General features: G+C 43.4%; 1 protein-coding gene across 1 annotated transcript in view; it reads right to left on the reverse strand.

Annotated features, from left to right (window-relative positions):
• LOC130429682 (uncharacterized) overlaps positions 1-18,211 on the reverse strand; it is an 88,101-nt gene that overhangs the window by 10,938 nt on the left and 58,952 nt on the right. Inside the window, exons 22-29 of the mRNA XM_056758381.1 lie at positions 16,774-17,061; positions 15,888-16,184; positions 13,950-14,243; positions 13,599-13,631; positions 12,756-13,043; positions 11,840-12,136; positions 3,734-4,027; positions 3,402-3,434 (exon numbers count right to left, since the gene is read on the reverse strand). Of these exons, the coding sequence (XP_056614359.1) occupies positions 3,402-3,434; positions 3,734-4,027; positions 11,840-12,136; positions 12,756-13,043; positions 13,599-13,631; positions 13,950-14,243; positions 15,888-16,184; positions 16,774-17,061 (1,824 nt within the window). The remainder of the gene's footprint in view (positions 1-3,401; positions 3,435-3,733; positions 4,028-11,839; positions 12,137-12,755; positions 13,044-13,598; positions 13,632-13,949; positions 14,244-15,887; positions 16,185-16,773; positions 17,062-18,211) is intronic.

An 18,211-nucleotide genomic window follows, 5' to 3' on the forward strand; every position in this document is an offset into this window, starting at 1 on the left:
GTAAAAGATCCACATTCACGCTCTACAATTCACAAATACACTCCAGAGACCCTCAAATACACATCAATCTACACATGCTCCATTTTCACATGCACTCATAATTATACATACATGTACAATCCACAAAAACACTTTATCTGTAGTTGTAGTTGTAATTGTTATTTAATCTGCAAAAATCACGTGTGCTTTGCATTCTGACCCTTTGAACATGTGTGAATATACGCTTTTGTACCGGTGGACTGCTTTAGACTCTGATTCAAAAATGCACAGAGGCAGATATTAGTGTGCTCAATGCTGACGTCTCCTGCAATATAGTGTCCTCCTCAAGAGGGCGCTCACCAGCCTTATTGACTGTACAGTGTAAGTTGTTACCAATTTCAGCTTCAGCCCAGGGGTACCTCAAGATTTTACATTAAAACTTTATGTTGCTAATGATCTAACATTGAAGTGGATATGATCCAATATCCGAGGGCACTTAAAACGCAGTATTAATGCACATGCGTGTGCTTTTAGCTCTATTGTGTTTGAAACGGGAAGAGTTTTGGGGAAATTTATTGTACAAGTAAATGTACGGTATGCACACAACTTTAACAAGCTATAAAAAAGACAAACATAATACCGAAGTGGATCAAAAATGATATAAATCCAGGCACTGCAATGCAGATTTCCGCTAGTCTGGTAAATGAACACAATGGAACAGCCCTACAGTATAATTTTGGATCTATACTAAGATAGTAGAATCTATCCAATATATTATTTGGCGTTGTCTGCAAAATCTACCAGATCTATCAAAATAGACATTGAAAATGTATTTAAATTTTGAAACTATGAATTTCTTTAAAAATAAAATTGATGATATTAGAGATTTAAGAAAATGCTAAGAAACAAGAGGCAACACAAGCTGATCAGCCAACAAATTACAGCTCCCCTAAGGAGCAACTGCAATTTTTTTCTACAGTAGGTCAGGGTGAATAGTCCAAAATAATGAAATTATCTAAATCAACAACATGCATGCCAGAACCTACTTCATATCATTAACTCTTCTCTTTCGTTAGGATGTGTCCCTAAAGCATATAAGATGGCTGTTATTAGGGGCTTGTCAAAAAACGCAGTTTGATCCTAGTGACTTGGCAAAATATTAGTAGCAATCTCTCCTCAGCGGTCAGCCACACCCTCTCCATCAGCACCGCCTCGCAGACTCACCTGTTCACTTTCACCAGACTATTAACACTTATGGACTACACTACCCATCATCCCTTGCACCAACCATGATTACCATCCGCACCTGATCCTCATCATCTGGACTCTATGTATACCATGTTTTTGCTATTCATTGTCACGTCTAGTTGTAGTTCATCACTGTTCTAGTTCCGACCCCTTGTATTCTGGTGTTACCTGGATTTACTTACCCTTGGATGTTACCTGTTTATCGTGTTTACAACCTGTTTTTGGAATTACCGTTTGTGGATTTACCCTTTAACCTTTTTGGATCTTCATTAAACTCTCGTCTTTAATCACCGTTTCATGTTGTGGCATCATCCTTCTGTATCGTAAAGTGTTACACAATAGACCTTTATCGAATCTACCTTTAATTTCTAAAGTACTTGAAATGTTTGTTTCATCACAGCTATGTTAATTTCTCCAGAGGAATGACATCTGAGAAGAATTCCAGTCAGGTTTTAGAGCACATCACAGTACAGAGACTGCTCTGATCAGAGTAATAAAATATTTTCTTTTGGCATGTGATCGTGGCTGCATATCGTTAATTTTGCTATTCGACCTTAGTGCTGCATTCTACAACATTTACCACAGCACACTTTTACATAGACTTGGAAATGATGTTACCGTTAGTGGAATAGCATTTAATTGGTTTCTTTCATACCTATCTGACCATTTTCAGTTTGTTGTAATACACAATGAGGTGTCACGCAAATCACAAGTACAGTGTGGTGTGCCACAGGGCTCAGTGTTAGGGCCTCTGCTCTCAGCACAGTACATTTACCTCTAAGAGGAATAATTAAGAGACAAAGGGCCCTGTTGCACATGATGACTCTCTGATTAAAACACCCATTACTCATTAAGAGAATCGGGACAACCCGTTTAGACCATGCGCCCGGGTACGCCGACCGTTTTCCCGCCGTCAAACTAGCAAAAGGGGATTCGGACACACCCTGAGGGCACCTGCTCCTTGTGCTTTAAACCATGCACTTAGGAGTGAAGCTAACTCTGTGGGCCCTATTTTCACAATCTATGCTGATTACAATCAATTCTATATTTCCTGAAGGCCTCATGAGAGACAATTGTTCAATAGAATAACGGAATGCATAGTCGATATAAAAAACTGGATTAGTAGCAACTTTTTCTTGTTGAACTTGGAAAAACAGAAGTGTTACTTATTGGACCGAAAACCAACATACGTAACTGTCATGGTTCCACCTCTCCTTGTCAGGTATTTCTTGGTCTTGAGGTGGACTCATACAGGATCCTTTTCTGTTATGAATCTCAAGGCAAGAACCCAATTGCAAGGCAGAGTAAGGACAAGATGGTGGTACGGGGTAAACAAGGGTATTTATTAACAAATAAACACTATAACAAAAGGCAAAACAAAACCCACAATGGGGAAAACAAGACTGGGTAAACTATAACAAGACGAGAACACTGACTAACTCAACTAAGAAAACAAAACACTTGAAACAAACACTAAACTACACTTACAAGACACGATGAAACAGGAACTTGGGAGACAAGGTACTCAACACATAGCAACAGGAGACACGAACAGCTACAGCACACACAGAGCAAGGTATGATATACATTGACAGGTAGGTACAACTTACAATGAACGCGCACAGGACAATGAACACGAGGAAGTTTTAAAGGGAACAAACTAAGAGGGAACAGGTGCAGGGGATAAACACTCAAGGGAAGCTTATTAACACAAACTAGGAAACAGGAGGGTAGGAACGATGACGCAGACCAGAGAGAGAAGAAATCGTGTCTCTCCCACATGAAACAGAGGATCCTGTATCATTCCACCTCTAGACCAAGAAATACCTGACAAGGAGAAGTGGAACCATGACACATAACAACAAAGAATACTACTTGACTATTGACAGAGGCTCAAAAAAAACCTCATCGTCAGCTAGGATCTGGGCATTTTAATCAATAGTTATCCATCATTTGAAAACCATGTTGCCAACACCTGAAAAATCTATTTTTTCATTTTAAGAATGAATCTAAATTATGTCATATGTGCTCACTTATAAATACAGAAAATTTTGATTCACACATTTAAAAATAAATCATTTTTCAAATAAATGACACATTAGCTTTCACATGATAAAATGATATCACATGATTTGGTGAATCAGACTCAAACTCACAGCTGTAGAGAATCTCACCTGAGTTCTGCTTCTGATCTGGAGAAGGGCCGTCTGTTAAGAATCAAACACACAAATGAAACATTTCTAAGTGTTTTCTGCACATGTTTGTGTGAACACAGAGTCACTTTATATAATAGAGAATCTTTAATAATCCTGCTGCATTTACCAATGACTCTGTTCAAATAAACAAACAAAAATAAAATAAAAAATCTGATGTTATTATATTAAAATAAAAGTTAAACAGCTTTCACAAAACATTGTGTTTTCTTTTCAGATCATCAATAATTAAGAGCGAATATTGATATAAGATGAAGTGAGTTATTATATTTCAAAAATCTGGAGTTACTCACCGTTGACAAAAACATTGATCATCTTGTATGAGATCTTATCATCACTGCTGATCTGTAGTTTATAAACTCCATCATCTGTCTTTCTGATCTTTGTGATGGTGAGATCTCCAGTCTCATGATTCATCTTCAGTCTGTCTTTGAATCTCACATTATCTGTTAACTTGGTGTCTCTTATGACTCCAATCTTTCCAGTGACCAGACTGATGTTATCTTCAGAGATCCACTTGATCTCACTGCCTCTCTGTATTTTACTGTCAGTGTGTATAGTGAGAGATTCTCCCTCATAAGCATTCACTGAAACAGACGTGAAAACACAAATCATTGTGATAATATGCTGATAGATCTGGATAGAAAAATACACTTGTTTCTTGTTTATTTCATTTTATTATTCTATTTCATTTATCCCATTTATTACAATATTCATCATATGTATTCATTCCTATATTTTATTATTCACTTCTATTCATATTATTTGCTCCTTACTTTCCTGTTGTTTAACCTCATTGGGAGTTGTATTGTGTCTTATGCTGATATGAGTATCCGTTGGTCTCCATCTCAAGGTCCATAATAATGTCATGAGACAATGTTTTGATACTGTAATCTTGAATTGTTAAAAACACATATTGAATCTGTTTCTAGTCAGACGAAGTTTGGCAGAGCTTGACTGAGCATCAACGCACAACTGAGATTATTCAATAAATCATTTGTCTGTCTATTTAACATCACTTCCTCTCCTGCCTGCTGTTCTTCCCTTCAGCTCTATATCTCCCTGTTGTTTGGGTTAATGGATTGACTCACAACGGAGTTGATATCTCCAGGTGTAATTTGTTCCTGACGGAGAGAGATCTAGTGTAACTGGACTCAAAGTTTAGATCTATAAGATCTACAAGCCATATCTCAGAGTTGGATCTATCAATACTGTCAGTAACACATGCAGCTGTGATGTGAGATCTTGTGTTTAAAGAATCTCATTTTGTTTCCTTTAAGAGACGGTTCACTCAAAACTGATCATGTAGTCACTACTTATTCACTCTTCTGTATTATTTATAGCTCTCAGCAAAACCACTAACAGTAATAATGAATTGATATTGGTCACACAGCACATCAGATCCAGTCTCTGACCCACACCAGTTTACACCTGGTGTGTAAAGCTGCTAGTGTTCTTTACTTTAACCATCTGTAACCAGACCATTACTGAAAGAGTCCAGCTCTGTTTTTAACTGAGTGATGCAAACACACTGCACAGTACTGTGCAGCATTGATCTTCTTGAGTCACTTTAGATCGTAGAGTTTTGATTGGTGGATTATACGCTCAATGTTATTGGCACATGTAACGACTTGCAAATGCAGATAAACAATCTATAATCCATTTTTGGTCTAAACATCTCATGCCTGCGTTGCACATCACGTTTGAGGGCGGAGCAATGCAGGAAGAAGCGTGTTCATTTTGTGTGATAGTGTGTTTGTTTTGATGTCGATATCAAATAACAACAACATTTTTCAGAAGTGGATAACAGATTCCATCATGAAATATTTAGTGCGGTTGAAAATATCTTAATCTGCACAATGTTACATGTTAAAGCCAAAGAATTTTAAATCTGAACAGAAATAAACCAAAGTATGATTAAATGTTTATTTTAACTTAAGTTAAACCTCTGGTGTGGTTTCCCAGACATGGCTTAAGCCTAAATCTCAGACTAAATGAACTGTTAGAGGTGTCTTGATCGAAAACAACTTAAACTGCCTCATCTTGAAATATATCAGTGTGTTTGTTTTGTCTCAAGATGAACAAAGTAATGTTTCGTAAAGTATATCTGAGGTCTATTCCTGTCTTTAACTAATCTCTGTCTGGGAAACCACCTCTTTATGTTTAAAGTTTTAACTCAATTCTGACTTGAAATGAAAGTGAAATGTTAAGATTGTTTAGTGTAAAACGTCTTGGTTACGTATGTAACCTCAGTTCCCTGATGGAGGGAACGAGACGTTGTGTCGAGAACGACAGATGGGGTTCGCCCTTGAGAACCAATCAACTCTGACTACTATAGAAAAGGCCAATGAAATTTGGCGAATGCAATTTGCATGCCGGGCTCCGCCCCCGGAAATCCGGTATAAAGGAGGCCGGCGTGCAGCATTCACTTACCTTTGTTCTGAAGAGCCTGAGACCTCTCAAACTGCAGCAGAATACGATACGTGTTCGTGGCATAAGGGACACAACGTCTCGTTCCCTCCATCAGGGAACTGAGGTTACATACGTAACCAAGACGTTCCCTTTCTGTCGGTCTCTCGACGTTGTGTCGAGAACGACAGATGGGGTTGCCTATGGAAAACGCCACAACGCTGTATCGTGTCACAATCTCTAGCGAAGCGACGGTAACAAGCCTGGGCGTGTCATCTCGAAGCTTTCGTGAGACTGTAACCTTCCAGTGTGGTGGTCGGGGGGTTCCAGAGCTTTCTTGGAGAAAGATGGGTACAGCCCTGACCGGTAACTTTCACGGACGGGGCCTTAGCTCTCTATAGGCGAGAGGCCGTCCAGATCAGTTTACACCGGGTAAGCGCGACTCTTAATCAGAGAAGCGCTACAGAGGCCACCTCCTACCCGTGGGGAGGAATATGGTGGATATAGGTATGGTCTCGTCCTTGGAGGAGAACGCATGGAACGTGCGGACTGAGTAGTTAACCGCGAGGTGGAGGCCCACCTGGGGAAGCTCATGGGTTACCAGGAGTGGGAACCATTCTCATGAGGATACATCAGACGGAACAGCCCACGGAGGGGGTGTTACAGACGTCCGGTAGCACTAGGTCCGGTTAGAGCTATCTGTGATAGCTCACATGGTATCCCGGCCTAAGGGGGAAGGCTGCTCTGCCCAGCCAGCCCCCAGGGGGTGCTTGTTTGGTGATGGATGGAATGCCTATTCTTAACCAGTGTCTGGGTAAGAAGGGAGGCTGGTGAGGTACCAGTTTCTTAGCGATGTGTTTGGGTAAGAAGAAAAGGTAAATAGCACACTGACCCAACCTGTTAGAGGGTGGAAAGGTGCTTTCGCAGGCATACGCCCCCCCGGATGCCAGTCCTACATGTCGCCACGCAGGACGTGGGCTGACACCGGGTTTACGCGAAGGTTGTTAACCCTTGCGAAGGTGTTTGGGCATAGCCCAACCCGCAGCTCTACAGATGTCTGCTAGAGAGGCGCTTCTGCCAGTGTCCAGGAGGTGGCTAAACTCCGTGTGGAGTGAGCCCTCACTGCCAATGGGCATGGGAGATTCTGAGATCGGAATGCCGTCGTAACGGCGTCCACGACCCAGTGCGCCAGCCTCTGTTTGGAGACAGCCTTCCCCTTCTGCTGTCCTCCAACAGACACGGAGCTGGTCAGAGCTTCAGAGCTCTGCGTGCGGTCCAGTACGTACTGGACACAACACTAATCGGGTTGGGTCTTCCTCCCCTATGGGGAGCGCCTGCAAGTTCACCACTTGGCCCCGGAGGGAGTAGTGGGAACTTCTTGGGCACGCATCCGGGCCTGGGTCTCAAGATAACGTGAGAGTTTCCAGGGCCGAGTTTAAGGCAATCCAGGGACACGGAGGATGCTCGGTGGTCCCCTACCCTCTTGAAGGAAGTGAGCGCCGTCAGGAGGGCCGTCTTACTCTATGAGGAAGATCGGAACCTCCGAGGGGCTCTTTGGGGGGCCCTGAGGCTCCCCAGGACCACTTAGGGTCCCAAGAGGGTATGGAGCGGAGATGAGGCGGATTCCGCCCTCTCGCTGCTTAGGAACCTGGTGACCAGGTCGTGTTGCCCTAGAAACTTTCCACCGACTGAGTCGTGATGAGTGGCAATAGCGACTACATACACTTTCAGTGTGGAAGGGAGATGTTAGTCTCCAGTCTCGTGAGGAGGGGAACACAATCCTGATCAAGCACCTCAGTGGGTCTTTCTCGTTGAGAAAGACACCAGGACGAGAAGAGGCACCGTCTAGAGGCGTGTAACCGCCTAGTAGATGGGGCCCTAGCCTGGGTGATGGTCTCAGCCGTATAGGGGGAGTAGCCATCTTAGGATCTTCTCGTCCCGTCTAGAGACCAGACATGGGTGTTCCAGAGGTCTGATCTGGGATGCCAGAACGTGTCCTTCCCCTGAGAGAGCAGGTCCTCTGTCAGGGGAATGGTTCAGGGGGAGTCGCTGTCCAGAGCATCGGCTCTGAGGCCAAGTGCGGTTAGACCGGTGTGGTGTAACCAATAACACTTGGTGCTCCTGCTCCCTGACCTTGCACAGAGTCTGTACAAGAAGGCTCCTGGGGGGGGGAAGGTGTGCTTCCGCCCATCCCGCGGCCAGCTGTGCGCAAGGATATCCGTGCCGAGGGCAGGGACTATCAAGCGGGCAAATGGTGGTGTTACGGGAGGTGAACAGGTTTTACCTGGGCCTACCCGAACAGCCTCCAAATGAGCTGGACTGCACGGGGGTGGAGTCGCCACTATCCACGAGGCATAAACTGGCGAGAAAGCACGTCGGCTGTCTAGTTCAGTTTGCCCGGGGTGTGTGGCCTGCAGGGAACGATTCACCTGTTGACTCCACCGGAGGAGGCGTCGAGCAAGTTGTGTTTAGCTGCTGTGTGCGAACGCCACCCTGACGATCTGTATTCGCTACAGCTATAGTGCTGTCCTCGGAACAGCACGTGCATGTCTCGCACGAGAGGCCGTAGCCTGCTCAGTGCAAGTAGCATAGCCCACAACTCTTGGCAATTGATATGCCAGCGCAGGCGGGGGTTCGTCCAACACCCTACCTGCGTGCCCGTTGCACACTACACCGCACCCCTGCAGGGAGACTTCAGTCGTCACCACGACCTGCCTCACAACCTGCTCAGAGGGACCTGAGTCCGTCGAAAAAGTCATAAAGACTAGGGGTTATGGTGCGTCGGCAGCAGGGCGGCATCACCATGCGCCTGCTGCCGGTGTGCCACGCTCTCCTCGGAACTCGACTCTGAAACCAGTGTTGGAGCGGTGTCATGTGCATCAACTCGAGGGGTATTAGCCCGCGAGGACGCCATGTGTCCCAGGAGCCTCTGAATTGTTTCAGGGGGACCGCTGTCTGCCTAAAATGTTCATTTCAGACAGTTCAACACTGGTTGGGCACAACTGCGGACAGGTGTGCCGACATGGTGACAGAGTTGAGTTCCATACCAAGAAAGAGGATGCTCTGCACTGGGGAGAGCTTGCCCCTCTCTTGGTTGACCTGGAGTCCCAATCGACCTAGGTGCCGGAGCACCAGGTCCCTTTGTGTACATAACAGATCTCGCGAGTGTGCCAAGATAGGCCAGTCGCTGAGATAGTTTAGTACCCGCTCGCCTTCCTCCTCTCAGGGAGAAAGGGCGGTCAGGGACAGACCGAAAGGGAGGACTCTGTACTGATATGCCCGCCTCTCGCACGCGAACCGTGGGAACGGCCGGTGTCGAGGAGGATCGAGACATGAAAGTAAGCGTCCTTCAGGTCGATTGCCACGAACCAATCCTGACACCTCATAGATGTCAGGACGCGCCTCTGTGTGAGCACCCTGAATGGCAGCTTGTGAAGGTGCTCTGTTCAGGGTACGCAGCCTTTGGGGGCAACCCGCCGTCTTTCTTGGGAACGATGAAGTGCGGGTGGTGACCCACTGAACATCTTGGTTTTGAGGGACGAACTCGATGCCTGTTTTGCCAGAAGGGTGGTGACCTCTACCCGAAGTACGGAGGCGTCCCTGCCTCTGACAGAGGGAGAGATGATGCCCCGAAACTTGGGTGAGTCTCTGGCGAACTGGATCGAGTAACCAAGACGGACCGCCCTCATTAGCCAGCGAGACAGTGTGGGCAGCTCTCGAGCTCCCAGGGACTGTGACAGGGTGACCAAGGGGACGGTCTGCTTCATCATTCCCACGGGGGGTGGTTCGTCGGCTGGCGGAGCTAACCATGTCGCGGGGAGTCCCCGGAGGGAAGGTTTTTGCTCCGCCTGCTTACCTGCCTGGCGGGACAACGGCACGCACTGTCGGTTTGAGAGTGGTGACGGCTGTCGTATGTGTACGACCTCACGCCTCGCCAGGGTGTGAGGTCGGTTCGCCGAGCACAGTCCAGTGGAGTGTGCGATCGGCTGCAAGTAAACCCGGGGAGAACAGAAAACTCAGTGAGTAAGTGGGCGCCAAGCCCTAACAAGGGCCCGGCTTTGGTGACGAGGCAGGAGTCGTCCCGTACCGACCGATCAGAGCCGTGGCTGTGAAGGTTCGGGCCCGATGTTGTTCTCCCTGGGGTCTTCCCGTCAGTGTCCCTTCTCGCGAGGAGGTTGCTGACGGGGTGGAGGTTTCCCCCTCGACCTCTGCTTCCGGGGTGCCGCCTGTGGGGGCACAGGAACCGGAGCCGATGTCGAAAGGGTCCTGGGTTGCAGGGAAGCAGACGTCACGTGAGATCTCGGAGGCCTGTAGGCGGCCGAGTCGCGGCGTGAAAAAAATGTGGTTAATTGCCACTGTCTGCTTCGCCGTCAAAAAACTGCTGAGCGCAGTCCTCGACGGTGTTACCAACAACCCACCCTGCGAGATGAGTGCATCAAGAAAGCGGACTTCCTTGCTGTCACTCTTCTGCACAAGGTATAGCCGGGGGTGTCTCTCCTGGACCACTACCGTGGACATCGTCCGACCCAGGGCCCGTGCCGCCGCCTTAGTCGCCCGTAGAGCGCTGTCAGCGGTGGCACGGAGATCCTGCATTATACCCGGGTCGGCCTTACCCTCGTGGAGCCCTCTCAACGCCCTGGCCTGGCGGACCTGCAGGATGGCCAAGGCATAGAGAGAGGAGGCAGCCTGGCCCGCAACATCGCAAGCTTTCGACACCAGTGATGCCGAAGTCTTACGTGCTTTGGACGGTAGGAGTGGTCGATCCCCCCCCCAGGTGGTAGCCGTCCGCGGCACAGGTGCACCGCAGGCGGACGTTCCACCCGGGGGATCTCGACGCAGTCCTTGGCTGCCTCACCATCGAGGGAAGTAAGGGAGCCGGAGCTGGTTTCACTGGAACGGTCCGTGAGTGGAGCGTTCCAAGTTTTACACAGCTCCTCATGCACCTCCGGGAAAAACATGGCACCCGGGGTGGGCGCGGTTTGCACCGCGCACCGACCTCGGGAACCACGTATCCCCGGGTTAGCACGGATGACATCACTTCTGCTTCCTCCTGAACTCGACCGTTGGGGGTGGAGTTTGGATTCGGCAGAGTCGGATGCCAGTCTCCCTCCGATGCTGCGAGCGACATCTCATCTACGTCACACATCGTTTCCGAGTGTGTGCGTGAGGATCCGGACGGTATGCCACCGCTGGTTGGGGAACGTTCAGAAGAGCGAATCGGGGTGCGATCGGCCCGTGAGCACTTGGCTGGCGGGTTTACGTTCGCAGAGTTCCCCATATCACTAACGCTGCTAACGTGGGTGGTCATCGGGGCCGTAGCCACAGATGTCACAGCCCGGGTAGCAGACGAAATGGTGGCTGGTTCCCGTAGGAAGACAGCCACCCGTGACCGCAACTTCTGAATGACAATCTGCCCGCAGTGCAGGCAGATGTGTCAACGAACGCTGCTTCAGTGTGCTGGACGCCCAAACACCTAATGCAGCGATCGTGTCCATCCCCCTCCTCGATGAGGGTGCCGCACCCAAGAGAACAGCGGGACATGCCGCGCTGGAGAATGCTCAGTCAGTCCTGAAAAGGACTTTTAGAAAAAATCTCTAACACCTCCGGAACCGCCGAGACGCCCAGGGGAAGGTCGCTGCAGGAAGGGACGATCCGCTGTAACACGTCGTAGCACCAGCGTGTAGTTGTAGAGGATTGAATCCTGAGTTGTACTCATGAGCGATGGCTCTGAAGAACAAAAGGTAAGTGAATGCTGCACGCCGGCCTCCTTTATACCGGATTTCCGGGGGCGGAGCCCGGCATGCAAATTGCATTCGCCAAATTTCATTGGCCTTTTCTATAGTAGTCAGAGTTGATTGGTTCTCAAGGGCGAACCCCATCTGTCGTTCTCGACACAACGTCGAGAGACCGACAGAAAGGGAACTCTTCTGGTCATTACATCATCTCTCATCATCATGTCAGATATAAATCACTAAAACAAATCCACTCACCAGAGACGACAACCCTGTATGTTCTGTATTCTGTTCCTCTACTGCTGATGATCTTTGCTCTATAAACTCCAGAGAGTTCAGATGTGATGTTTGTGATGGTGAGATGTCCAGTCTTTGGGTTCATCTTCAGTCTCTCTTTGAATCTCTCATCATATGAGGGTTCAGTCCCTACAGTGATTTCAGCTATGAGAGATTTTTCATCTTCTAATCTCCACTGAATCACATCATTTTTCTGTATTCCAGTAACATCAGAGTATAGAATGACAGAATGTCCAAACTCTACTGATCTGATGTTCTCTTCATTTATAACAGCAGCACATAGAAGAGAAAAACACAGAAGAACATCCATCAGATCAAATAAATGTGTTATGGACTGTTGGATATAGAAACACAAACACAGTTCATCTGTAGATAAGAACATGGTTATAAAGACAGAGGCTGTGCATGTGCTGTGTGAAAGAATAGAGACAAAAACTCTGATTTTCAAGGTGTGTGTGTTGATTTGATCAAATGTGTCTTGTTTATGAAACAGAACTGACAGAGAAAATATGTAAATGAGAACGTCTTTATTCAGCAATAAGCTGTTTTAAAATACTGAATGTTCAGAGTAAAATGAAAAGAGGTCTGAGGTTGTGACTCAAAAACTGCATGACGACGTCACTAATGTTATCCATTATCTGTCATCCAGTGCTACAATTCAACAAAATCCAAGTGAAAACTCAAGAAATAAAACATCAGAAGATTCTAATTATTTACCGATAAAATCTACAGAAAAACATGAAGAGTTCTGCAGCTTAACATGAAGCAATATCAGAAGATGTGTGGAGAAGATAAAATCACAACACATGTAATGTCAATACAGCAGTTGATATATAAAAGCCATCATTCTCATCACAATAACTTGAGCTTTACTTACCCCTGACATAAACTTTAAACTGAGAGTATGATGTTCCTCTACTGTTGATGATCTTCAGTTTATAGTGTCCAGTGTGTTCAGTGTTGAGATCTCTGATGGTGAGATCTCCAGTCTTATCATTCAGATTCAGTCTGTCTCTGAATATCTCATCATCTGTAGAGAACTTGTTGATCTTTCTATTGATTTCAGCTATGAGAGTTTCTCCAAACCTCCACTGGATCACATCATCTGACTTTAGTTCAGTAACATCAGTGTTCAGAGTGACAGAATCATTCTCATATTTACACACTGTATCAGTCACAGCAGCACACAGAAGAGAGAAACACAAACATTATAACACATTAATATTACATTAATAATCATTTCACAATCATGTCAACATAAATAATCATTAGTAAACATATGTCAGATGTATTTGTAAGTTAATATCAATATGATTGTTTATTCATGTGTTCATTAATTCATGGTAATACTTACAAATATAACTGCAGTGTGTTATACTGCTGATAACACACATTAACACGTTTATATTTATTTATTTGGCAGATGCTTTTATCCAAAGCGACTAACATGTAGGAGATCATATAACATTGTGTCAACATGCTAAACAGTACTGATAGTTTACAAGGCCATGTGACCAACACCTGTAAAATCTATTTTTTTATTTTAAGAATATATCTAAATTATGTCATATGTGCTCACTTTGAAATACAGAAAATTTTGATTCACACATTTAAAAATAAATCATTTTTCAAATAAATGACACATTAGCTTTCACATGATAAAATGATTCCACATGATTTTGTGAATCAGACTCAAACTCACAGCTGTAGAGAATCTCACCTGAGTTCTGCTTCTGATCTGGAGAAGGGCCGTCTGTTAAGAATCAAACACACAAATGAAACATTTCTAAGTGTTTTCTGCACATGTTTGTGTGATCACAGAGTCACTTTATATAAGAGAGAATCTTTAATAATCCTGCTGCATTTACCAATTACTCTGTTCAAATAAACAAACAAAAATAAAATAAAAAATCTGATGTTATTCAATTAAAATAAAAGTGAAACAGCTTTCACACAATAACAGAGAAATTTGAAAACATCATGTTTTCTTTTCAGACCATCAGTAATCAATAGAGAATTTTGATATAAGATGAAGTGAGTTAATATATTTCAGATATCTCAAGTTACTGACCGTTGACAAAAACATTGATCATCTTGTATGAGATCTTATCATCACTGCTGATCTGTAGTTTATAAACTCCATCATCATTCTTTCTGATCTTTGTGATGGTGAGATCTCCAGTGTCATGATTCATCTTCAGTCTGTCTTTGAATCTCACATTATCTGTTAACTTGGTGTCTTTTATGACTCCAATCTTTCCAGTGACCAGACTGATGTTATCTTCAGAGATCCACTTGATCTCACTGCCTCTCTGTATTTTACTGTCAGTGTGTATAGTGAGAGATTCTCCCTCATAAGCGTTCACTGAAACAGACGTGAAAACACAAATCAATGTGATAATAAACTGTCAGTAACACATGCAGATGTGATCTTGTGTTTAAAGAATCTCATTTTGTTTCCTCAAAACTGATCATGTAGTCTCTACTTATTCAATCTTCTGTATTATTTATAGCTCTCAGCAAAACCACTAACAGTAATAATGAATTGATATTGGTCATACAGCACATCAGATCCAGTCTCTGACCCACACCAGTTTACACCTGGAGTGTAAAGCTGCTAGTGTTCTTTACTTTAACCAGACCATTACTGAAAGAGTCCAGCTCTGTTTTTAACTGACTGAGGCAAACACACTGCACATTACTGTGCAGCGTTGAGCTTCTTGAGTCACTTTAGATCGTAGAGTTTTGATTGGTGGATTATACGCTCAATGTTATTGGCACATGTGACGATTTGCAAATGCAGATTCACCAATCCATAATCCATCTTTGGTTTTAAGATTTCATGCCTGCGCTGCACATCACGTTTCAGGGCGGAGCAATGCAGGAAGGGGCGTGTTCATTTGGTGTGGTAGTGTGTTTGTTTTGATGTTGATTTCAAATAACAACAACAGTTTTCAGAAGTGGATTTGCCTTTAGAGATATTCTATTGTCATGATTCCACTATCATGTCATGTTTATTCTTGTTGTTTGAGTGGAGTCATGGCATAACCTATGGTTTTGTGTGAGATTGAGTGATCTTTCTCGTGTCTCGTCATTGTTCCCTACATCTCGTCCCTTGTCAGCCTTTCCCTGAGTGCTAATCCCCAGCACCTGTTGCTCGTTATGATCCTGTGTTTGTCTCCTATAAAGATTCCTCATGTTTCATTGTCCTGTGTTTGTGCATTGTTCTTGTCTGAGGTATCTGTCCTAGTACCTTCAAGTTGTTTGATGTATGCTGTTCATGTTCCTGTTACCATTCGTCTTACCTTGTTCCTGTTTCCCGTGTCTAAGTGAGTTTAGTCTAGTGTTTGTTACCAGTGTTTGTTTTATAGTTTAGTTAGTCAGTGTTCTTGTCCTTGTTAAAGTTATATATATTCCTGTCTTGTTTTACCCCACCGTGGGTCTTTGTTTTGCATGTTTGTTTAGTCTTGTTATTTGTTTAATAAATCAGTGTTACCACCTATACCGTCTGTGTCTGTCTGCACTTGGGTTCTTGCCATGAGTTACCATGACATTCATGAAATATTTAGTGCGGCTGAAAATATCTTAATCTGCACAATGTTAACATGTTTTAGGCAAAGAATTTTAAATTTGAACAGAAATAAACCAAAGTATGATTAAACATTTATTTTAACTTAAGTTAAACCTCTGGTGTGGTTTCCCAGACAGGGCTGAAGCCTAAATCTCAGACTAAAAAAACTGTTAGAGGTGTCTTGATTGAAAACAACTTAAACTGCCTCATCTTGAAATTTATCAGTGTGTAACTTCAATATCTGAGTTTATCTAGGTCTAGTTCTGTCTTTAACTAATCTCTGTCTGGGAAACCACCTTTTTATGTTTAAAGTTTTAAGTCAATTCTGACTTGAAATGAAAGTTAAATGTTAAGAGTGTTTAGTGTAAAACTCTTCTGGTCATTACATCATCTCTCATCATCATGTCAGATATAAATCACTAAAACAAATCAACTCACCAGAGACGACAACCCTGTATGTTCTGTATTCTGTTCCTCTACTGCTGATGATCTTTGCTCTATAAACTCCAGAGAGTTCAGATGTGATGTTTGTGATGGTGAGATGTCCAGTCTTTTGGTCCAGCTTCAGTCTCTCTTTGAATCTCTTATCATTTGAGGGTTTATTCAGTCCAGGGATTTCAGCTATGGGAGATTTTTCATATTCAAATGTCCACTGAATCACATCATCTCTCTGTATTCCAGTAACATCAGTGTATAGAATGACAGAATTTCCAAACTCTACTGATCTGATGTTCTCTTCATTTATAACAGCAGCACATAGAAGAGAAAAACACAGAAGAACATCCATTAGATCAAATGTGTTGGGATGTCATGACACAGGGAGCAGACGCGAGAACACAGGAACCGGAACCCCAATTGCCAACAGTTGGTAAGGACTTTAAAAACAGAAACATGAAACAAAAACCCACGACCAACACAGCCTCTGGGGTAAAAAAGGAACATCAAGAAGAACATAGATTAACTACTGTAACTAGACTAGACTAAATACTAATTAATATACAAAAATGGAAACGGGTCTGAAGTTGTGACTCAAAAACTAGATGACGTCACTAATGTTATCCATTATCTGTCATCCAGCGACACAATTCCACAAAATCCTAAAGGGAAACTCTGAACATCATCAGATACTCATGAAATTGAACATTATAAGATTCTTATTATTTACAGGTAAAATCTACAGAAAACACAAAGAGTTCTGCAGCTTAACATGAAGAAAATTCAGAAAATGTGTGGAGAAGATAAAATCACAACACATGTAATGTCAATACATCACTTGATATATAAAAGCCATCATTCTCATGACATTAACTTGAGCTTTACTTACCCCTGACATAAACTTTAAACTGAGAGTATGATGTTCCTCTACTGTTGATGATCTTCAGTTTATAGTGTCCAGTGTGTTCAGTGTTGAGATCTGTGATGGTGAGATCTCCAGTCTTATCATTCAGCTTCAGTCTGTCTCTGAATATCTCATCATCTGTAGTGAACTTGTTGTTCTTTCTATTAATTTCAGCTATGAGAGTTTCTCCAAACCTCCACTGGATCACATCATCTGACTTTAGTTCAGTAACATCAGTGTTCAGAATGACAGAATCATTCTCATATTTACACACTGTATCAGTCACAGCAGCACACAGAAGAGAGAAACACAAACATTATAACACATTCACATTTCATGATCATGTCAACATAAATTATCATTATTAAACATATGCCAGATGTATCTGTAAGTTAATATTAATTTGTGCATTAATTCAAGTTAACATTTACAGATGAAACTGCTGATGTAATGTAGTTAATGTAATACACATTAACACGTTTATATTTATTAATTTTTTAACGATTTTATCCAAAGCGACAATTTGGAGATCATATAACATTGTGTTAACATGCTAAACAGTACTAATAGTTTACAAGGCCAAGTGACTAGGAGGATCACAGCTTAAGTAAGCAAGTGAGAGAATGAACAATATGGGGTGAAAACAGTATCAAAACCTCACACAAATACACGTAAAAGATCCACATTCACACTCTACAATTCACAAATGCACTCCAAAGACCCACAAATACACAGCAATCTACACATGCTCCATTTACAAATGCACTCATCATAATGCATACATGTACATACACAAACACAGTTTATATGTAGTTTTACTTGTTTTCCTATGCACAAGTATCACAAGTGTGTTTTGTGTCTGATCTTTAAAGTGTATGAATATAGTCTTTTGTATCTCTGGACTCCTTTGAGACTGTTGTAATGCAAGTCTGATTCACAAATACACTAAAGCAGATTTCAAAGTCCTCAAGGGGGAAGTTTAATGCGATATAGGATGCTCCTCAAGAGGGTGCTCAGTGGCCTTATTGACTATACAGTGCAAAACATTCTAGATCATCTGTTTCGTATCATTAACTCATCTCTGTCGTTTGCATATGTCCCTAAGGCATATAAGGTGGTTGTTATTAGGCCCCTTGTCAAAAAACTTCAGCTTGACCCAAGGAACTTAGCTAACTATAAAAAATGTGAAAGTTTTAGTTAATTATATTGCATATAGGCATATAGCACAGAGACTGCTCTGATCATAGAAACAAACCATAAGAAAAAGTATGGCGTGCCACAGGGCTCAGTTTTAGGGTCTCTGCATATGTTTCCACTAAGAGGTATAATTAAGGGACACAGAGTTAGTTTTCACTCATATGCTGATTTAACTCAACTCTACTTTAACTGGGGGCCTAATGAAACACAGAATTTCAATAGAATA

Source organism: Triplophysa dalaica, chromosome 10 (assembly GCF_015846415.1).
Source record: "Triplophysa dalaica isolate WHDGS20190420 chromosome 10, ASM1584641v1, whole genome shotgun sequence".
Lineage (NCBI taxonomy): Eukaryota > Metazoa > Chordata > Actinopteri > Cypriniformes > Nemacheilidae > Triplophysa > Triplophysa dalaica.